Genomic DNA, 22,043 nt, shown 5'->3' with positions numbered 1-22,043 from the left:
AGCAATATAAGGTGGTTATCTTGTGCTTTATGGAGCAGCTAGAGGAGGAGGCTGCTGGGTAATCTGAAGTCTCTCTCTAGAAATAGCAGAGCTACAATGAAGGTAAATCCTGCTACTCACAGTGTTATCTTGTACTTTTACCCAGTGTCTGCCTCTGTGTTTCTAGCAGTGATTAACCCTTTACAAGCAGCTGTCCCTTTCTTCTCTAGCTGTGTTGCATAATACACAGGATAATCTTATTGAAACCGGGATGCTTCAGGACAGCCCTGGGGCCATTTGTTTGTCTTGGTCATCCGTTAAACCGTCATACCTGGTGATCGCTACTGCTCTAGCTAACTATCAGGGGACAGTGGGAGCCCCTTCCTTGTGATGCCGAGATCGCTATTCATCCCTCAATTCAAGGGTTAAATTGTCAAGATAAGATTTTTCCTGATCCCGGCTGTAGCCATGTGGTGGCGATTGTCAATCAATAATATAAAGGGATTAATATTGCTTGGAAAGTTAAAACCTATAAATTCTGCACTTAAAATGTTTTGTAGAATGAGTTATTCTTGTATACACTATTTGGAATACTATTGTATTGAGTATTACGGATTTCTGATTCTATTTTTTTTTTCTAGGTCCTTGACATCCCTCTTAACATCTGTGTAATTCTCTGCCAATCAAATGCACTCTGAAAGCAAACTGACCAATCATGGGAAGGCATCTAGCAATGGTGGACAATCACAGCCTGCAAATGTGAGCCAAGGATCCAAAGGGCCAGGGCTGCTCGGCCCCAAACCCAATCACATGTCGCCAAGTGGTGTGGGTCTGAAAACCACGCAGAACCAGGGCCCAAATCATGGGAATGGGCAAAGAGAGTCAGCTGGAGAGGTAGCAGAGCAGAAAGAGCCAGGAACCCCCTCTCTGGACCCAGAACCAAAAGGTATGATGCCAAAAAAATCACATCCACTGAGTGCACGTTTATAATAAACATATTCATATACTTAAGGCTTGTTTACTGTAATATTGGCTCATTAAATTGTCTTATGTACTGACTGCATTAATTACAGATTATGAAGGGCTCGCTTTTTACTACATTTGAGTTGTTGTATGACCAATAATAACATTCAGTTCCCCTTGATGATTTCTTTCTGTAGTTTTTTACAGTCATTTACAAGAGAATTGTATTGGTTGTCTTTGAGACCAGATCAGGGGCCATATAGATAAGGGTATCTTAAAGGGAATGTGTCATCAGAAAATGACCTATTCTGAGGTTTTTATCTTTAAAAAATAATCCTAAAATCTTGAAGTATTCACTCTGGCCACTAAGCATGACAATAGACTGATCCTATTTTGTAGAGATCACTTCTCAGCAGTCATCTTATTATGATCACAGGCAGCAATACAATGAAAGGTAACACATCTATATAGGATCCACCATTGACCATAGGTGGACACCGATCCCTTCCTCCCCCTCCCTGCACAATGACCTCTGCATCGGTCACAGAGCATGCCTAGAAAACTCTCCCATAGAAATCAAAAGGTCCCTGTGTTCACAGGTTCCTATGGTCCATGTGGTTGATGTAAAGTATATCTCTAAATGCTGTTAACAGAAGCTCAGGCTGCAGCCATAATCCTGTACAAAAAAAAAAGAAATAATAAAATCTACACTCAAAATTTAAAACCGATTTAGAAAAAAACATTGTATTTAACTATTTGACTTTAATTGGGGAAAAAAATCTAGGACTTAGGATTTTCCTCAAGACCAGCCATCAGCGTTTGATCGGTAAGAGTCTGACTCCTAGGATCCCTGCCAATCCGCAGATGAGTTTTGAGGGAGCGCCACAGATCTTTCATTGTGCGTCAGATGGGGGTCAGACCCCCACGGATGAAACATCGGTGGCCTATCAGAAGGATTGTCAATCATTGATTAGCCCTCTAACTGTCCCATTAATGAAGACCTGTCATATAAGGTGAACTGGTTTACTGACCTGAATAGCGCTGCCTCCCTGATTCCAGTGCTGTTTTCTTTTTCTGGACCCCCCCCCTGTCGAGACATGGCCCACTGTTGTGTTGGCTCCCTCAATGCGAATTTGCTGCAGTTAGCCAACAAGGCGTAAACTACACTCAAGCTACCTTGCGCTGATCGGTCAGGATCAGAAGCAGGAATGTTAGCGCCACTCCATTGGCTAACTGCAGCAAATTAGCATGTAGGGAGCCAACTGAACAGTGGGCTATATCTCTGGAACAAGGGGTCCAGAAAAAAAAACAGTTCTGTAATAGGGGCGGGGTGCTATTCATGTCAGATAACTAGTTCATGTCACGAAGGGTCTGTGGACCCAGCTGGCCAACCGGGAGCAGGTGAGGGTCTATTGGTACCTGTAGCAGCTCAGACAGCAGCAGGGCACGCTCGGCTGGGACTTAGGCAGCAGACGGACGTCAGGCGAGGTGAAGCAGGTCAGACGTGGATGCAGCACGGCATGACTTTGGCACAGCTCAGTGCTAGACCAGGAAGGTATGGATTGCCAGGAACAGGAACTGGAAACTGGTATAGGTACAGGGACAGAGACTGGAACAGGAAACACACTAGGAGGCCATCACATAGACAAACTATAGGGAACACAACAACGCTCAGGCATGGAACTAGGGGGCTGGACCCCTCTTATAGTCCAGGGTACTCACGGGTCAAAGTTCGTCTATGAGGTCTGCCCCATTAAGAGCGGGCACGAACGTGCGCGCGCTCCCTACGGGATCCGGCAGAAGTGAGTGGACGCGAGCGCTGGCGTCTCCTGAGGAGGAGGCTGAGGCCAACGCTTGCCGACTTGTGCCTGCAGCTGTCAGGGGGAGGTTGGAGCTGACAGCCTGCAACCACAGACATTACAGTTCAACTTATATGACCTAGTGACAGGTCCTTTTAAAGTTAGAAAAACCCCCCTGAAATTGTTACTTTTTTTTTTATTGTAGATTATGAATTTATTTCTTAAGCAAATATAGTTGGCCCATAGCTCAGATGCCTTAACCCCTTAGTGACCAGCCCATTTTAGGCCCTAATGACCAAGCTATTTTATTCGTTTTTCTATAGTCTCATTCAAAGAGCTATAACTTTTTTTTATTTTTTCGTCTACATAGCTGTATGAGGACTTTTTTTTTGCGGGATTAGTTGTACTTTTTAATAGCACCATTTTAGGGTACATATAATTTTTTTATTAGCTTTTATTAACTTTTTTGGGGGGGATTATAAAAAAAAACCTGAAATTCCACCATTGTTCTATGCGTTTTTAAATTGACGCCGTTCACTGTGCGGCGTAAATAACATGTTACCTTTATTCTATGGGTCAGTACGATTGCGGCGATGCCACATATGTAGAGTTTTTTTTCTGTTTTACGACTTTTGCACAATAAAAACACTTTTGAACTAAAATTATTTGTTTTTGCATCGTCTCTTTCCAAGAGCCGTAACTTTTTTATTTTTCCATCAATGTAGTGATTTTTTGGGCTTGTTTTCTGCGGGACGAGACGTAGTTTTGATTGGTACTGTTTTGGGGTACATGGCACTTATTGATTGATTTTTATTATGACTTTTTTGGGGGGCAATGGAAAAAAAATTCAATTTCACCATAGTTTTTGGCGTTTTGTTTTTTTCATTCTAAAACATTGTGTACGGGGAAAAAACGTTTTCTCTTCTTTTTTTGTAAAACCTCTGTTGACCCTGACATCTAAGAGGTTAAGTGGCCGGATCATGGAGTAGAAACCCCCCCCAAAAAACCCATATATGTCGATAAGAGATCAAGTTTGCTTTCGAATTGATAAAGGCAGGGGTCATATAATGAACAAAAGTCAATGTTACCCCTCCCACTGGGGTCATCTACAGCCATACAGAGACAAGAGAAGGATCGCAAATCCCCCTCCTCTCCCTGCTCCCTTCTTGCACATCCCCTCTGCCCCCACCGCTTGCTCTTCATAGAGGCTGAAGTGAGAGCTGCAAGAAGAGTATATGCATCTCCCACTTTCACCTGGCTTTAGCTGGAGTTGGAGCTGCTACTCTGACGGCTCTGTTTGCACTCTCCCTGCCCGAACTGTGCTTGAGCTAAATCGTAAGGTCTTTTTCCTGCAGCCAGAGCACTGCTCAAGTTAAACTGTAAGGCCTCATGCACACGACCGTAGCCCGACCGTAGCCGTGTGCACGCCCGTGATTTTCGTGTCGGCCGGCTGCGGACTGTCAGCGGACTGTCAGCCGCAAGCCGCCCGCACATGCACATGGCCGGGCCATTGTTTTCAATGAGCCCGGACCGCAACTCCGGACCATAATAGGACATGTCCGTACTTTCTGCGGTCCGGGTTCCCGGGCCGTGCACGGACCGCAAAAACTACGGTCGTGTGCACGGCCCCATAGAAAAGAATGGGTCCGCAATTCTCCCGTGGATTTGCGGGGGAATTGCGGACGCAAAAACACGGTCGTGTGCATGAGGCCTTAGGTGTTTAAACAGATCATGTCAGCCCTCCTGACATGTGTGTTCAGTAGATACTTCCCCATGAAATTACAATTCTGGAGCAACTCTTCTTAGAACTCTGCATTGTGCTGTTCCTCTCTTATTCCTCCTAGAATACATTGACAACTGGATGTTACCATTTCACTTGTTAAAGAAAAGATTCTCTAGAATTGTTGTTTTACGGGGAATTTAACTATTTACTAAACAGACATGTCACCCAGGTTTCCCTATTTTCTCCTGAGCCATCCCATTTCATCCCCTTTCTACTTTACTGTCCACCCTGGCTTTGTACTCTCTTTTCACTGCCTGATAAAGTTGTTACCATTACCCCCATCTAGGGAACATGGTGCCCTTTTTCTATATTTGTAGATCGCTATGCCTCCTAACTCCGATGCACAATGTGCAGAGCCTCTGCTTTCCACATTAGAGGTCTAAAGCGGTTTTCTACTACTGTAGCATCCAATGCGGTATGTATCCAAGAGACCCACTTCTCCACATCCTCCTTCCCGTGTTATCTTGCACCCTCTTAAGCCCATGTTTTTTTTCTTGTAAATGCTCCTGAAAAAAGTAGAGGAGTAGCTGTCTGCTTTAAGAATTCAGTTCCTTTTGTACTCACTGCAATGATTAAATCGGTTGTCCAATTTAGAAATAACATTTTCATTTACTCTATTAGGCAACTTTGAGTTTATAGAGGCAGGGTCTTCTCTTTTGAAACCTCATCGCTTGGCCAAAGTGGAGAGCGGTTACAAAGAGCCTCGCTCTGGAGGATATGTCTTGTCCTACATTACACAGACAGCAATTTGATTAGAATGAGAACTGTGTAATGCCTAATTTTCCCTGTGGTGGTGCTGCAGGGATATTGAACACTTCCTTGTTTTCTCAAAATTACTGCTGATTGCTGAGGATCCCAGCAGGGGGACACATAGTGATAAGCTTATTCTCAAGGGACCCTTCTAAAAAGTAGGGATTGTCTAAAATGGAGAATCCCTTTAAGGACCCAGAAGGGAGATGCATTCTAGTGTCAGGCACTATATAGGATGATCCTGTTACTATAGTATCATATTATGCCCCCAAAGCCTGACAGACAATTTTTCTCTTATAACAACATTTCTTGTTGATTTCCACTAATGTGCAAGGGGTGACCTTATTATTTGGCTATGCCAATTGTGTCATTGATCTGAGGCTGAACAGCTCTTCCCCACCCACTCTTCCACCCCTCCTTTCCCCTCAACTTTTATTTCTGTAGCATTCAAAGCACTTTTTTTTTTCTCCCCCCCCCCCCCAATTGCAGTAGTCCTTTTCCTTGAGAGAGATGCACCCGAGCGGTAGGGATTATATGCAGTTCTGAAGCGCTTACTCCCTTTACTCCAGAATTGACCATATTTTTGTACCAGTTGCCTAGTCGGACCTGTGCAGTGTATTCCTGGTCCCCCTCACACTGTGGCCACAATGGCTCTCTCCCTCCTAGAAAGTACACTTAAAGGGAACCTATCACGTTGAAAATGCAATCCAATCTGCGGACAGCATGTTATAAATCAGGAGTAGATGAGCAGGCTGATGTATGTTTTTGTAGCAAAAAGATTCAGTATAACTTGAAATTTATTCATTTAAACCTCTACCCATTCTGTGCTTAGGAGTCCAGTGGACGATCCTACACAGTAATTGACAGCCTTTCTTCTATGGGTGTGAATAGAAAGATCGTTGTCAATCACTGAGTAGGGCCGCCCACTGGAGTCCTAAGCCCAAAATGATCAGAGGTTTAAGTTATACTGAATCTTTTGCTACAAAACATATACATCAATCCGCTCTCCCTGCTTAATAACACGCTGCCCGCAGATTGGTCTGCCTTTTCCTCGTGACAGGTTCTCTTTAAGGAGTACTTCTCTTTCAACCCCACTACTGCTTCTACTCCAATCTGCCTTTGGGAAGTCTATTAAGTTGTCTTACTGCATACAGGAGGCCTCGCGTAAAAAGCAAGAGCACTTATCTAAGCAGTTGGAATTAGAAGCAAAGGTTTCTCGCCAGGAATCTAAGTTTTAGTCCTCCCTGCGTAATGCTACTATGTTCTACAACTTCCTTAAGGCTAGAACAGAACTAAATCTGTGCCTGACTGAAGCCGAGATGGCTTTTACAGCTAAATATCATAAAAAGTTTTCCCCTATTCTGACCCCCCACCTCTGCCATTTCTTCAATGCCCTCCAGTTCAATAATCCTCCTAACCCCTCTACATTACAGGCTGCTGTGTCGATGATACTAAAGCCCATTAAAGGGTCTATCTACTGGGTTAACTACAAGGCCATTTCGCTCATCAATATTGATGTCAAATACCCAGCCAAAATCCTAGCTGCGAGACTCAATGGGGGATTGGGCTAGTTGATGGGCAAAGACCAAGTTGGGATCAAGTTATGTAGACAGGCGGTTGATGGCATTCGTCAGTTGTCTCATTTGATTAGTTTGTGTGACACTTGCAAGCTATGGGCCATGCTATTATCCCTTGATGTGCATTTTGAAGGGGTCTCCCGTGCTAAGCAGAAGCTTATTCAATCTTTCTTTATGGCCATGAAGTAAATTATTTCCAACATCTGGAAACTGCAATGAATGAGCGGAATCATGCACTCATCCGCTAATAAAAATATTTCTTCTTTATTGGAAACCATGTAGTATCCCAGGGAATCACACTTAAGCTTTTCAAACCGGCTGTTTCTTAATCATAGCTAAGCCTATCCTTCACTTTTCAAAAGTTAAAGACTATGTACGCCTTTTGAAATCTTTTTTGTTTTTTTTCTAAATAAAAATACTTTTTATTAAAAATAAGTTTTACTTTTTGAGATAAAGCTGCTTTTGTATTCTGTATATAGAGCAGCTGTATCGTGCGCTAAGATCTGAATCCGTCAGGTCAACGGCACTGACTGGTTCGCTGTCAGCGGGTCCTGCGTGTCTCTGACACGGAGGATCCACCTGTAATCTACCACATCTAAGATCTCAATTTAGATGTGATCGATAGCAGATCAATCCTGTGTGTCAGAGACACGCAGGACCCGCTGACGCTGAACCAGTCAGTCCAGATACAGGTTTTGGAGCTAGATACGGCTGCTCTGTATAAAGAATATAAAGAAGTTGTATCTCAAAAAGAAAAAATAAGTTTTAATAAAAAGTATTTTGAAAGTTGCATCAATCACACTGTCCATTTCAAAGGTGTACATAGCCTTTAAGACCCAGTTGCATTACTATATGATTAATGAAAAGGTCACTGCAGTATCACGGGGCACCCTATAATCCTTTCATAAGATGTGGAATCCATGGGTAACGTATGCACTCAAATCTTGAGTACCTTTATGGTAGTCTCTTTGGGCCTAAAATTTCAGCCCCTGTACTAGATTACATTGGTTGCAGTCCACCTCTACCCTGACTTTAAAAAAAGACTTTCCAATGAAAACCCGCACTCCTCCACTCCCCTTCCCCCTTGTTGTTCTATCCGGTTCTCTTGGGCGGTTTAATTTTCCCTGCTTGTATTTGGCTTTTGACCAATGCACACTTGCTATGGCTTGCTAAATGTATTTCCTTGTATATGCAATGTGATACTTCTGTTTGTCTTACATTATTGTTACCTTATTTGAATCCCATTGACGTCTATGGGAAAACGTATTGTTGTGGATACGACGCGTTTTTTTACGCTCGCGTGGTTAAAAAACGCGTCGTGTAAAAAAAGAAGGATCAGGTTAATACCTGACACATAAAGCGTGCCAAAAACACCCCTAATTCCCACAGTTAATGGTAACTACGCGCCAAAAAAACGCGGCAAAATACTATGTAAAAAACGCCTGTACTTTAAAAAGCGCTTTGCAAAAACGCTACCATTTTTTACACGTGTTTTTTTTTGGAGCACCGTGTGAACAAGGCCTACGTCTAAAAAAATAACACTCCTTTCAGTTCAGGTATGTACACAATATTTCATGCGCAGTCTAACAAGTGATTTAAAAAATAAATAAAGGTTCAACTTAGTTCTTATTATGTGCATCTAGGCTTCTTTTGATGCATCCCATTATCTTAACTGGTTAAGGACTAGGGTGTTTTACAGCTAAATGACCAGAGCAAATTTTACAATTTTGCTATGCGCTTCTGCAGGTGAATAAAGTTCATCTTTGAATTTTACACTCTTTTTAAAGGACAGATAGGGCTTTGTTTTAGTGGCATTTGTCAGTATATATCATTTTTATTTTTTTCTCTAAAGTGGGCAAAATTGGAAAAAAATGCAAGAATTTAGCAATTGCGTCAGTTTATGCCAGCATTTTTCACACACCGTATGGACCACGGACAAAATTAATCTCCTTTCACATTCTTCCACTTCTCCCGTGCATGGGGATACCAAATATGTGTGCCTTATTCACTGTGCGGGCATGTGCCAGGGCTTGGCATAAAAGGAGGCTTTTTGGCCTTTTCGGTCCAGGAATTTAGCATTTGATTGTATAGCCGCATACTGTTTTCTGGGGGGCGTAATGCTGCTGAAACATTAGAAACACCCCATAAATGACTTCATTCACACAAGTAGACCCTATAAGGTTCCCTTCAAGGGGTTTATCATATTTTTAGCAAGTCCAGTTTTCTTCCGAAAGTTTCTTGAATAAGATGGAACAAAAAAAAACAGCGCTTTTTTAGCAAATGCGTCAGTTTAGGCTAGTATTTTTCACACACGGTATAGACCACGGACAAAATTCATCTCCTTTCACATTCTTCCACTTCTCCCGTGCATGGGGATACCAAATATGTGGGCCTTATTATCACATAGAGATGTAGGAGGGTGGACGATAGAAGAAGCTTATTTCACAAATCGCTTTTTTTCAAAGCTGGTTTTACAAAACTCAACAGAGTTTCTATAACACTTCCAAAATATTCATCTAGGGGTATAATGGGAATTTATTTTTTGGGGTTTTCTAAAATAAGAAATTGCAGGTTTATGCAAATGGAGCTATTCAGCAGATGAACTTTAGAAAACAACAAACATGACATCCACCCCCCACCCATTCCCTCCCTCACCCTTGGAGTAAAATCAGGGGAAAAATAAAAAAGTAATGTAGGGAAAATATATTTTCAACGAATTAACTAAAATCTAATAATGCAGAACAGTGTGGTATTTTTTAAAACATGGCTCAATGCACAGGCCTGGTTGCGAGGGACATGATGGACAGAAATATCGGGAATCTTTGCGGTGCCCGTCTTTTCTGCAGACGCGGCACTTTTTCTGGGGGTTGCTTCTGGTTGGTGTTGGGGGAATCCGACTGATGAAGTGTCTTTCAGTCAGTCGCGTGACATCCTCAGACTGGGGGCATTCTCGGGTGTCCTGAACATCAAAAATGAGGCCTTCAATAATTTTTTCCTGGAAATCCAGGTATGTGTCTCTGCCTCTGTTTTTTTTATAGAGCACAAATGAGTTGTGGATGGCCACCTGTAACAAATAAATGGCCACTTTTTTGTACCAGGGTTTAGTTTTGCGTTTCACTAAATAGGGCTGTAAAACCTGGTCGCTTAAATCCACCCCCCCCATGTACTTGTTATATTCGGACACGCTCACTGGTTTGTGCTTGTCCGATGTTGCCCCTCTTTCCCTCACTGCCACTGTTCCTGCGGTATGAATCGTGCTTAGCACATACACGTCTTTGCGATCCCTGAACTTGACCGCCAGCAATTCCTCAGATGCATAAGCACAGGAGTCCCCCTTTACCATGCGCTTCCCCACTAATTGCTGTGGACCAATTCGGTTTTTGCGTATGGTACCACATTCCCCAGTCCTTGCAGCATGCAAATGCCTAAACAGAGGCACACTGGAATAAAAATTGTCGCAGTACAGGTGGTACCCCTTGTGAAGCAGAGGCTGCATTATCTCCCACACGATCTTACTGCTGGTGGAAAGATCAGGGGGGCATCCAGGAACATTTATTGTGCGGTCCTGCCCTTCATAAATTCTGAAGGCGGTGGTATATCCTGACCCGCTTTCACACAATTTGTAGAGCTTAACGCCATATCTTGCCCTTTTGGAAGGTAGATATTGGCGAAAGCTAGGTCTGCCATGAAAGTTGAGGAGGGATTCGTCCACACTTACATTCTGCTCAGGGGTGTAGAGTTGCAGAAATAAATTATTCAGGGAATTTATTAGCGGTCTTATTTTGAACAACCGATCCCGGTTTGCATCGGTACTTGGGGGGGCCTGTGCGTTGTCATTGAAGTGGAGGAACCTCATTATTGTCTCATAACGAGACCTGGGCATTACTGCAGAATATACTGGGGTGGCTTGGGCGGGTCTTGTTGACCAGTAAGACCTAATGGAGGGCTTTTTGACAATACCCATATTTAGGGTGAGCCCCAAAAAATTTTTTAATTCCTGCAAATTGGTGGGCGTCCAATCTCTGGCATGGGTGGATGAAGGTTTCTGCCTTATATATTGAGTGGCATATAAATTCGTTTTGTGGACAATCAGATTTAGGATGTCGTCCGTTATAAATAAATGGAAGTAATCCATTTGGACAAAATTTGTATTGTCCACGGTTATGCCAGGAGTGGCAGTAAATCCGTGGATTCTAGGCCCAAAAGATGGGGCTGGTGCCCATACAAGAGCCTGGACTGGAGGGACCAGGCTGTCCCGTGCTACAGCGCTACTTGGCCCTGCGCTTTCATGTTCTGCAGTTTCAACTGCGTCAGGGATAACGTCCCCTGAAGATGAACCTGAAGTGACGCTGTCATCGTCACTACCTAAAACAGGTTCCATCTCGGACGCCATCTCTGATGCGGTCTCCGACTCAGACCACAGCATGGCGTATGCCTCCGGCGCTAAACAACTTCCTCGCCAGCCATAACGTAACTAACACTAACTAAACTAATTTTTTTTTTTTTATAAAACACACAAACTAACTGGTATATATATCTACACTACCGCTAACAAAAAAATAAACCGCTATTGCTATATATATTATATATATGTGGATATATATATAATTATAAACTCCCTACCTGCCTATTCTAATAGAATAAAAGAAAGGTAGATAGATAGAAAAAAAGATAGATGGATAGATTGTATAGATAGATAGAAATCTATCTATACAGAGAATGTTTTAGAGTGTAACTGTATTTTTTTTTCACTGTAATCTTCTGGCAGCAATTCTCTCGAGTCTCTTCTTCTCCTCAAACTGAAACAATGTTTGAGGAGAAGAAAAGAGGCAGGAGATTTACTGCCAGAAAAGTCAAAATAAAACAAATGTGGTCGCTGTGATAGGTTTTCACAGCGACCACATGTTCAGGGACCATCAGATTGGTCCCTGATACTCTGCCCAGTGCCCAGAGCTGTTGGTAACAGCGCGGGCACAGGGCTGTGTGCACGCGATCGCGTGCACACTGTTTTCTATGCAGAAATGCATGTGATCGCTGTGATTGGTTGTCAGCGATCACATGTTCAGGGGCCAAAAGATTGGCCCCTGACATTCTGCCCAGTGCCCATGGCTGTTAGCAACAGCCAGGGCATAGAGCTGTGTGCACGCGATCGCGCGTGCACAGTCTCTGAAGTGCCGCCGTAATTAGTCTCTACGGCGGACTTCAGAGACCCTGACCGCTGGCCGTATATATACAGCCAGCGGTCGGGAACCTGTTAACAGGCACAGCCATTTAGCTAATATGTTGTGATGTACCTGTTAAACATTGTAGTTGACATTGCGCTCCCTTCAGATAGATTATCAGAGGGCATGCTGGGAGTCGGACCCCTACCAATCTGGCCTAACCTAGGGATAGGCTATCAATAATTTAACCCTTTCAAGACCGAGCTCATTTTGGCCTTCAGGACCAGCCCCATTTTTTCAAATCTGACATATGTTACTTTATGTGGTAATAACTCCGGAATGCTTTTGCCTATCCAAGCGATTCGGAGATTGTTTTCTTGTGACATATTGTACTTTATATTAGTGGAAAAATTTGGTCAATAAATTCATTGCTTATTTGTGAAAAACACCAAAATTTAGAGAACATTTGCAAAAATTATGATTTTTCTAATTTTAAATGTATCTGCTTGTAAGACGGACAGTAATACCACACAAAATAGTTACTATTTCACATATTCCATATGTCTACTTTATATTTGCATTGTTTTTTGAACATTATTTTATTTTTCTAGGACGTTACAAGGCTTAGAACTTTACCAGCAATTTCTCACATTTTAAAGAAAATTTCAAAAGGCCATTTTTACAGGGACCAGTTCAGTTCCAAAGCGGCTTTGAGAGCCTTATGTACTATATAGACCCCATAAATCACCCCATATTAAAATCTGCACCCCTCAAAGTATTCAAAACAGCATTCAGAAAGTTTCTTAACCCTTTAGGCGTTTCACAGGAATTAAAGCAATGTAGAGGGGAAATTGACAAATTTAATTTTTTTTGCTGCAATTCATTTGTAATACATTTTTTTCTGTAACACAGAAGGTTTTACCAAAGAAACGCAACCCAATATTTATTGCCCAGATTCTGCAGTTTTTAGAAATATCCCACATGTGGCCCTAGTGTGATAATGGACTGAAATACCGGCCTCAGAAGCAAAGGAGCACCTAGTGGATTTTGTGGCCTCCTTTTTTTAGAATATATTTTAGGCACCATGTCAGGTTTGAAGAGGTCTTGTAGTACCAAAACAGTGGAAATCCCCCAAAAGTGACACGGTTTTGGAAACTGCACCCCTCAAGGAATTTCTCTAGGGGTATAGTTAGCATCTTGACCCCACAGGTCTTCTGCTATATTTATTGAAGTTTGCCTGTGAAAGTGAAAATCTACTTTTTTTCTGAAAAAATATTAAAAAAAAAAAAGATATTTGCAAGGAATAAAGAATAAAAAGAACCCCAAAACTTGTAAAGCTACTTTTCCCGATTACAGCAATACCCCATATGTGGTACTAAACTGCTGTTTGGACCCACGGCAGAGCTCAGAAGGGAGGGAGCGCCATTTGGATTTTGAAACGCAGATTTTGCTGGATTGGTTTTCAGTACCATGTCGCGTTTGCAAGACGGTGGAATCCCCCCAAAAGTGACCCCATTTTGTAGACTACACCCCTCAAGGAATGTTTCTAGGGGTATAGTTAGCATTTTGACCCCACAGTTTTTTTGCTGAATTTAGTGGAATTAGGCCGTGAAAATGAAAATGTTTAATTTTTACAATGAATAAAGGAGAAAAATCACCACAAAATTTGTAAAGCAATTTGTCCTGATTACAGCAATACGCCATATGTGGTAATAAACTGCTGTTTGAACCCACGGCAAGACTCAGAATGGAAGGAACAATATTTGGCTTTTGGAGCTCAAATTTAGCTGGAATGGTTTTCGGGTGTCATGCCGCATTTGCAAAGCCCCTGAGGTACCAAAACAGTGGAAACCTCCCAAAAGTCCCTTTAGGGGACTGGAACGAGCGATAATTAGGTCGCTGGTACAATACACTACAGTACTAATGTATTGCAGTATAATATCATTTTTACAGGCTCCTGTAACAGCGCGATCGCTGTTCCTGTCCATTAGTCCCGGGTGTCCGCTGTAATACACAGCGGACACCTGCAGAATATGGCGCGGGCGCAGCGCATCAGCCCGTTCCATATATAACCCCCCCGCACCACGACATGCTATTAAGTCGTGGTGCGCGAAGGCGTTAATGCGCAGCGGATGGTGCAAAGTGAAAATTTTAATTTTCCACTGACATGCCATTTTAACGCACAATATGTTGTGCCACTGAAGACAAATACCTCATACAATGTTGAGCGGGTTCTCCCGGATATAAAATATCATATATGTGGACGTAAGCTGGTGTTTGGGCACGCTGTGGGGCTCAGAAGGGAGGGAGCGCCATTTGGCTTTTGGAGCGCAGAGTTTGCTTGGTAACTGTTCTGTTTGGGGTTTTGCTGGTATTTCAGTTTATGATGTGGGGGTATGTGTAAATTGGGCAGAGTACATCAGGACATAATAAGAGGGTATAATAAATAGATAAATAAATAATAATCCGCAGATATGTGGCCAATGTCGCACTGATAAATGGCGGCCGATCTTATCAGCCTTTTTTATTTTTTCTTCACCGGAGCCGTGCGAGGACTTATTTGTTGCGGGACAATCTGTAGTTTTCATTGGTACCATTTTAGGGTACGTGTGATTTTTTTTTTTGGCAAGCAAAGTGACAAAATAACAAATTCTGACAATGTTTTTTGTCTTTTTTTTTTTTTTTTTACACTTTTCACCGTGCGCTATAAATGACATTTTACTTTATTCTGCGGGTCGATACAATTATGGCGATACCAGATGTATATAGTTATTTTTATGTTTTGTGGCATTTGCGCAATAAAATCACTTTTCGATAAAATAATTTATTTTCTGTGTCACCATATTCTGAGAGCCATAACTTTTTTATTTTTCAGTCAAAAAAGCTGTGTGAGGGCTTGTTTTTTGCGGGACGGGTTGTTGTTTTTATTGGTACTATTTTGGCGTACATGCGACTTTTTGATCACTTTTTATTCTATATTTTTGGAGGGTTGATTACCAAAAAAAATAGTGATTCGGACATTGTTTTTTAATTATTTTTTTTGCGCTGTTCACCGTGCGGGAAAATAATATTATAGTTTTATAGTTTGGGTCGTTGTGAACGCGGTGATACCAAATATGTGTACTTTTTTTTTTTCAACATTTTTCATTTTTTCCCTATAATAAAAGACTTATAGGAAAAAAAGCATTTTTTGTTTTTGTAACTTTTATAAAACATTTTTATTACTTTATTTTTTACTTGAAGCCTGGCAGCACTGATCGCTGCTATAATACATTACACTACCTAGGTAGGGTAACGTATTATAAACTGTCAGTGTGACGCTAAGAGTCACACTGACAGGAAGCTTATGATGACCGGCCTCCGGCTGGTTCTCATAGGCTGCCGTGCTTGGCAGACCCGGGGGCCGTTGTATGGCCTCCGATTCTGCCTTATAACCGACGGCAGCACCCGCAATCGGTCCCCGGGAAAGTTTGTTGTAGCAACAAACTTTCCAGTTTGTTGTAGTAACAAACTTTCTAGTTCGTTGCTACAACAAACTTTCCCTGCGATCACATGACCGGGACCTGAACCAATTAGGTCCCGGTCATGTCTCCGGGACCAGAGGTAGGGGTTAACAGCGCGATCCGGGTGTCAGCGCTACTCTGAGACACCTGGATCGCGCTTTTAACACCCACCGTGAATTCACGTAGTCACTGCACAGAGCCCAGCAAATGCCGACGTGAATATACAGTGGGCGGTCGGGAAGCGGTTAATAAATGGGACTGACCTGCAGAATTACACACAACAACTACCAAATGTATGACACCGTGCCTGGGAAATAATGAAGAGGATGAGGCGCTCCTCAGATCAAACACCTGCCAATCTGATATTGATAGCCTAGATGAAGGTTAGGCCATAAATATTATAGTTCAAGAAAGCCCCTTTATTTTATTAGAATTGTACCATGTAAACAATGAAGAATGAATCTATTTACAAAAACTGCATAAGAAAGTAAATGCACCCTTCGACTTTGGTAGCTAAAGTTCTCTCTTTTAATAAAACTATGACTTTCAGATGAGTACTGCTCTCTCTATTCTCTACCTATATTAAGCTAGTCAAAATAGCATAGATATTGCTTCATCACATTTATAATTAAAGTTGTTTTGTTGTTTTTTTTTCGCATCTATGCCTATAAAATTTTTTTTTTTGCGAAAATGAAAATATTTAATGCAACGTTTTGCATAACGTAATTTCTATTACTGTTACTTCAGAGGTACTTCTACAAAATTAGACCTGCAGCGAACCAAATACATTTTGCAGTTGTGTAATTGAATTTTAGGATTTCAGATTTTTGGTAATTTATAAAGCTAATGTTGAGTTCTATATTTCACTCTAGGTTGATGAACTTTTCCCAGTCCTGGTTTCATTCAAATTTAATCGACCGTAACGCATTATGCACAAGACAGTGTTAGCCGGGCGGGTCCCGTCAGCGATCCGTGGAAAGATAGGACATGTCCTATCTTTCCACAGATCGGAGAATCGGGTCGGTTTTCACGGACCCGATTCACCCGCTAGAGTGAATGGGTCCGTGAAAACTATTGGGTGGCACTCTGCCCGAGTGACACATCGGTCGTGTGCAACTGGCATTAATAATTGGAGCATTCCTGGGTAGACCTAAACCCGTACAAGGAAGAAGCACAGCAATATAAAAAAAATCTAAATTTTATTTATAATTCATTCTCTTGGTCTTTTTTTTTTTTTTTTTTTTTTTTTACTGTTTCTTTGTTTAATGTTTGTTTTTGTGATTTAATGGGCTAAGAAATATTTAATAATATTTTTGTTGCAGTTTCGGCTTTTTAACTTCTATGTGTTGAACTTCTTCTATATTTTTTTTTATTTTTAGGAGAGTTACCTCCCCGTAGCAAGAGACGTTGTGTCTTGGAACGTAAACAGCCATACAGTGGAGATGAGTGGTGTTCAGCACCGGACAGTGAAGAAGATGAGAAGAATCTAGTGGTCTCCCACAGTAAGCCAGTTCTATTTCCATGGATAATTTAGCCGTAGATAAATTTAGTAGTGGCCTTTTTTTTTTTTTCTTCAAATAAAAATGATGTCTGGAGTAATTAATAATGCAATGAAAATATGATTACGTAAAGTAGAACGTGTAATTACCAGCTACATGTAATATTTAGTCTGAAATTATTAATTTCTGTCAGTTTCCTTGGTTGTCATTCTGACCATTTACCCAACAATGAAATTCTTTACATCTTTTCTTATTTCTATGGCCTTTTTAGGTTAAAATTATACAAGGATATAGGGAATCAATGACTATATAGATGGGTTTTGTATAAAACTTGCATAGGAAATAATTGTACTTTTGTAAAATACAATGTATAGGACATCATTTACTCAGTACATGTTGTTTTCTCTCTCCATCTTACTAGACCTTAGTGTTAGTGAATCTGCAATATCTGCCCCTACAGTGTCGGGATCCGGATCAGCTTCCCTTCCAGGACTCAATGACTCCAGTTCTTCCAGCACACCCCGTGAGGCTAGCCAAAACTTACATGGGGAGGGAGGAGGGCCAGGAGGTCCATCCAAGGCTCCCTCACAATATGTTTATGTCTTCACAACATATTTGGCAAACACGTGAGTGTTGTTCTCCTGGTCATAAAGGCAAATGCCAAATAATTCTATGAACAGAATAATAGTATTTATAAAATATAAAAAACTTAATTGGCTTACCAAAACAAAAAATATAGGAAAAAGCTTTTAGTACCCAATAGCTTGGCATAGACTATGAACAGTGCAATATTATTTTACATTATTTTAAATGTGAGGCCAATATATAAATGAAGAAACCTTTTTTTTTATCATGACAAGTGCACTTTAAGTGGTGTGTAATAGTCTGAGATCGGGTGATTATTTATAATAACCGTTTTTAAGATATCAAGTTGTGCGTACATCTTAAAAATAAATATTGCTTTATTGAGCTGTTGACATACAAAATGCTAGATAATTAAAATAAAGTAAACCGAAAATATATTAGTTTTTACGGATATGATCATTATGTAATTTCAAAAAGTTTATTCTCTTTCCCTCACAGGGCAGCTGAAGCTATTTTACAAGGCCGTGCAGATTCTATTCTGCACTACCACCAGCAAAATGTTCCTCGAGCCAAGCTAGTTGAGGTATACTTACTTTTTTATTCAATATGCCATTTTTATCTGCTTTCATGTATTTTATGTATATCACTTTGAACAGAGTGCTGGTGTAAAATACATCTCATGTATCTCATTAGACTCAAGTTAATTATCATATAATATAAATCAATCATTAACTGTATGCAGCGATTTTATTATGAAGCTAATTGAATGCTAAATTTGGAATTTCCCACATCCTGTTGGGCTGGTGGGCTCCTTCTAATTGTACAGACTTTTTGAAAAGTGAACAGGTCTGGGCATTCAGAATGAGACATAGCATGTCTTATTAGGCAACAATTGGGAGACCAATTAGTGGGTGTCCTTTTTGGGTCATGTGGATATTATGGTCCTTGTTGTCTGTACAAGACCCACCTCTCTCTATTTGTTAAACTTGTCCCATCCATATATTGCTATACAGGCAATGGAAAATAAATGAATAATAAATAGAACTTGATTGAAAGTAAAGTAGTCAATGTAACATTTAAAAAAAAAAAACTATTCCTATTAGAAAATTATAGAGTAGTTGAGAGAAAAAGCCTTAAAGCTCTGTGATGGGCATTATGTCCAAATTGGGCGCCGTGAAGAGCATTATGTCCGCGCTTATTCTGTTAAAAATGATCCTTTATTTATAAGACCTAGCTAAAAACGCAGACCTTGTGAGGAACATGTACGCTTACAGGTTTCGAGCTGCATATGAACTCTTACTCGTAGCCTAATTTATGGTACTTGCTCCCGTAACTTATTTATGTCCACCAAGCAAATCAATATAATAAGTATACGTTCAAGCATAAATATACACAATATACAAAATATTTAAACAATAATTGCGTATAGATGTAGACCAGAGCTCCCAAACACGCGGCCCAAGGGCCACATGCGACCCCTGAGGCTGTTGTCTGTGGCGCACCGTAGCTCCCTCGAGAGAGAGCGTGCAGGCCGAAGGAGGAGTGCGCCGGCGATCCTTCATGACGTCCCAGAGCAGAGCTTATACTAGTGCTCTGCTCCGCGGCTCCTGCTCTGAGGAAGCCCCCAACATCACTGTCTATATATGGACAGTGATGTCAGGAGCAGAGCTGGAGTCCCAGTCAGAGTGCTAGAAGCGGCTCCGCTCTGGGACTCTGGCTGGGGAAGCCACTGACATCACTGTCTATATATGGACAGTGATGTCAGGAGCAGAGATGGAGTCCCAGGCAGACCGCTAGTAGCGCTCTGCCTGGGACTCCGGCTCTTGGCTTGCCCCTGATATTACTGCCCATATATGGAAGGGGACTGTAGGTGGTGGTCCCGCAGGTTATTCCCTTAAACGTGGCAATCAAAGGCAATTGCCACATTTAAGGGGGTTACAACATCATCGGTGGCCACGCGATGCAATCGTTGGGTGCCGATGGTTGCTTTGGCAACCGGAGGCCTAACAATGGCCTCCAGGTCTGCCATCTACAGAAACAAAAAGCAGGTCCCACTAGGTTTGCTTCAGTGAGTAATTGACAGCTCTATTACTCTGCACTACGCATGTAGTGCAGTGTATTAGAATAGCGATCAGGGCTTTACGCCTTCAAGTCCCCTACTGGGACAACAAAAAAAGTTTTATAAAAATAAAAGTTTTAAAGTAAAGTAAAAATCGCCTTTTGTCCCTTATCAAGTCCTTTTTATTATTAAATAAATTAATAAAAAATAATCTATACATAATTAGTATTGCCATGTCCGTAATGGCCTGAACTATAAAAGTATTTATCCCGCGTGGTGAACGACGTAAAAACTAATAATAATGGACCATACCTGAATCGCTATTTTTTTGGTCATTTCACCTCCCAAAAAATGGAGTAAAAAAAGATCAAAAAGTCGTACCCAAAAATGGTACTAATCTAAACTACAGTTCGTTCCGCAAAAAACAAGCCCTCAGACAGCTTTCTTGATGGAAAAATAAAGTTATGGCTCTTAGAATATTGCGACACAAAAAGTAAATGATTTGAAAGAAAAAAAAAACGCCAAAATAAAAAAAAACCTTTATATACATTTGTTATCGCCATAATCGTATCGACCCGCACAATAAAGTGAATGTCCTTTAGGGTATGTTCACACGGCAAACTAAAAACGGCTGTAAAATACGCAGCTGTTTTCAAAACACCCTCTGATTTTCAGCTGTTTTTGAAAACCACAAGCGTTTTTTGTGTCCGTTTTTGGAGCGGTTTTTCTATTGACCCAATGAAAAACTGCTCAAGAAGTGACTTGCACTTCTTTTTACGGAGCGTGTTTTTTACGCGCAGTTTTTGCAGATGGCCACGTAAAAAAAACATCCCGTCGCAACGTAACGCCATTTTTCACATTCACATTGAAATCATTGGGCAGCTGTTTGGAGGTGTTGAGCTTCTGTATTTTCAGCCTTTTTTTGGGGCATTGACGGCCCGAAAAACGGCTGAAAATTAGTTGTGTTAACATACCCTTATAGCGCACGGTGAACGCTGGAAAAAAAAAAAAATGAATAAAGGACAATAGTGGAATTGCTATTTTTAAGTCTTCTTGCCTCTTAAAAAAAAAAATTAATAAAAACTGATCAAAAATTTGCATGTACCCCAAATTGGTATCCATGAAAACGACAGATTGTCCCGCAAAAAATAAGTTCTCACACAGTTCAGTGGGAAAAATATAGCAACACAAAAGGTGCAGAATGTGTTCCAAAAGGGGATAAGATCTGGCACCATTTATCAGTGCGACACTGGCCGCATAGCTGCGGATTATTATTTATTTACCGCATTATTATACCCTCTTATTATGCCCTGATGTACTCTGCACAGCTTACATATATCCTGATGTACTCCGCACAGCTTACATATGCCCCCACATTATAAACTGAAATAAAGGCAAAAACCCCAAAGAACAACTACCAAGCTAAATCTGCGCTCCAAAAGCCAAGTGGCGCTCCCTCCTTCTGAACACTACAGCGTGCCCAAACAGCAGATAATGTCCACATACGGTATATGGCATTCCCATACCCGGGAGAAGACATTTAACATTTTGAGATATTTGTCTTCAGTGTCATAAGCTGGGCACAACATATTGTGCACTAAAATGGAATATCAGTGGAATATCCACTGTACATTATTTTCTGGTAAAGAACACTACTAATGAGATATATGGTGTTTGGGGGTTTGTTTTACTATTTGGACCTCAAAGCCCTGCAATTGTGGGCCAATGCTGTGAAAATCACTGAAATAGGCCTCAAATGCGCATGGTGCTCCCTTACTCCTGATCTCTGGCGTATGTCCAGGAAAATGTTAAATGCCTTTGGAGATGTAGGTTGCCACTGGACTATGGTACCTCAAGGGCTTTGCAAATGCGACATGGTGCCCGAACGCCAATCCAGCAAAATCTGTGCTCCAAAAGCCAAATGGCGCTCCTTCCCTTCTGAGCCCTGCCGAGTGCTCAAACAGCAGTTTAGGGCATATGGGGTATTGCCGTATTGATTGATAAATTGTGTGGTGTTTTTCTCCTATTATCCCTTGTGAAAATGAAAAGTCGGGAGATGAAACTACATATTTTTGGAAAATATAAAATTTGTAATTTTCACTGCCTAATTCTAATAAAATGCATGAAAAACCTGTGTTGTAAAAATGCTCACTAGGTCGCTAAATGATTTCCTTAAGGGCGGGTTCACACATGGCGGAATTTCACTTAAATTCCGCTGCGGACACTCCGCAGCGTTAATCCGCAGCGGAGCCGTTTCTCCATTGACTTTCACTTTAATTTAGCAGTGTTCGTTTACACGATGCGTACAATTCCGCTGCGGAGCATAGGCTGCGGAGCGGAATTTGGTGTCCGCAGCATGCTCTGTCTGTTACGGAGCAGTGGCG

General features: G+C 41.4%; 1 protein-coding gene across 2 annotated transcripts in view; it reads left to right on the top strand.

Moving 5' to 3' along the window:
* The window catches only part of BCL9L (BCL9 like), a 50,137-nt gene that overhangs the window by 7,586 nt on the left and 20,508 nt on the right, over positions 1 to 22,043 (top strand). Inside the window, exons 2-5 of one of the 2 annotated variants that reach the window (XM_075840122.1) lie at positions 621 to 925; positions 16,896 to 17,018; positions 17,476 to 17,641; positions 18,099 to 18,183. In XM_075840122.1, the coding sequence (XP_075696237.1) occupies positions 667 to 925; positions 16,896 to 17,018; positions 17,476 to 17,641; positions 18,099 to 18,183 (633 nt within the window). In that variant the 5' untranslated portion in view covers positions 621 to 666. Of the gene's footprint in view, positions 1 to 620; positions 926 to 16,895; positions 17,019 to 17,436; positions 17,642 to 18,098; positions 18,184 to 22,043 lie in introns of both variants that reach the window. The other variant, XM_075840121.1, reaches the window with a different exon arrangement.

Source organism: Rhinoderma darwinii, chromosome 10 (genome assembly GCF_050947455.1).
Source record: "Rhinoderma darwinii isolate aRhiDar2 chromosome 10, aRhiDar2.hap1, whole genome shotgun sequence".
In the NCBI taxonomy this organism is placed as follows: Eukaryota; Metazoa; Chordata; class Amphibia; order Anura; family Rhinodermatidae; genus Rhinoderma; species Rhinoderma darwinii.
Note: the sequence above shows the minus strand (reverse complement) of the source record. Positions and strands in the feature narration are given on the sequence as shown.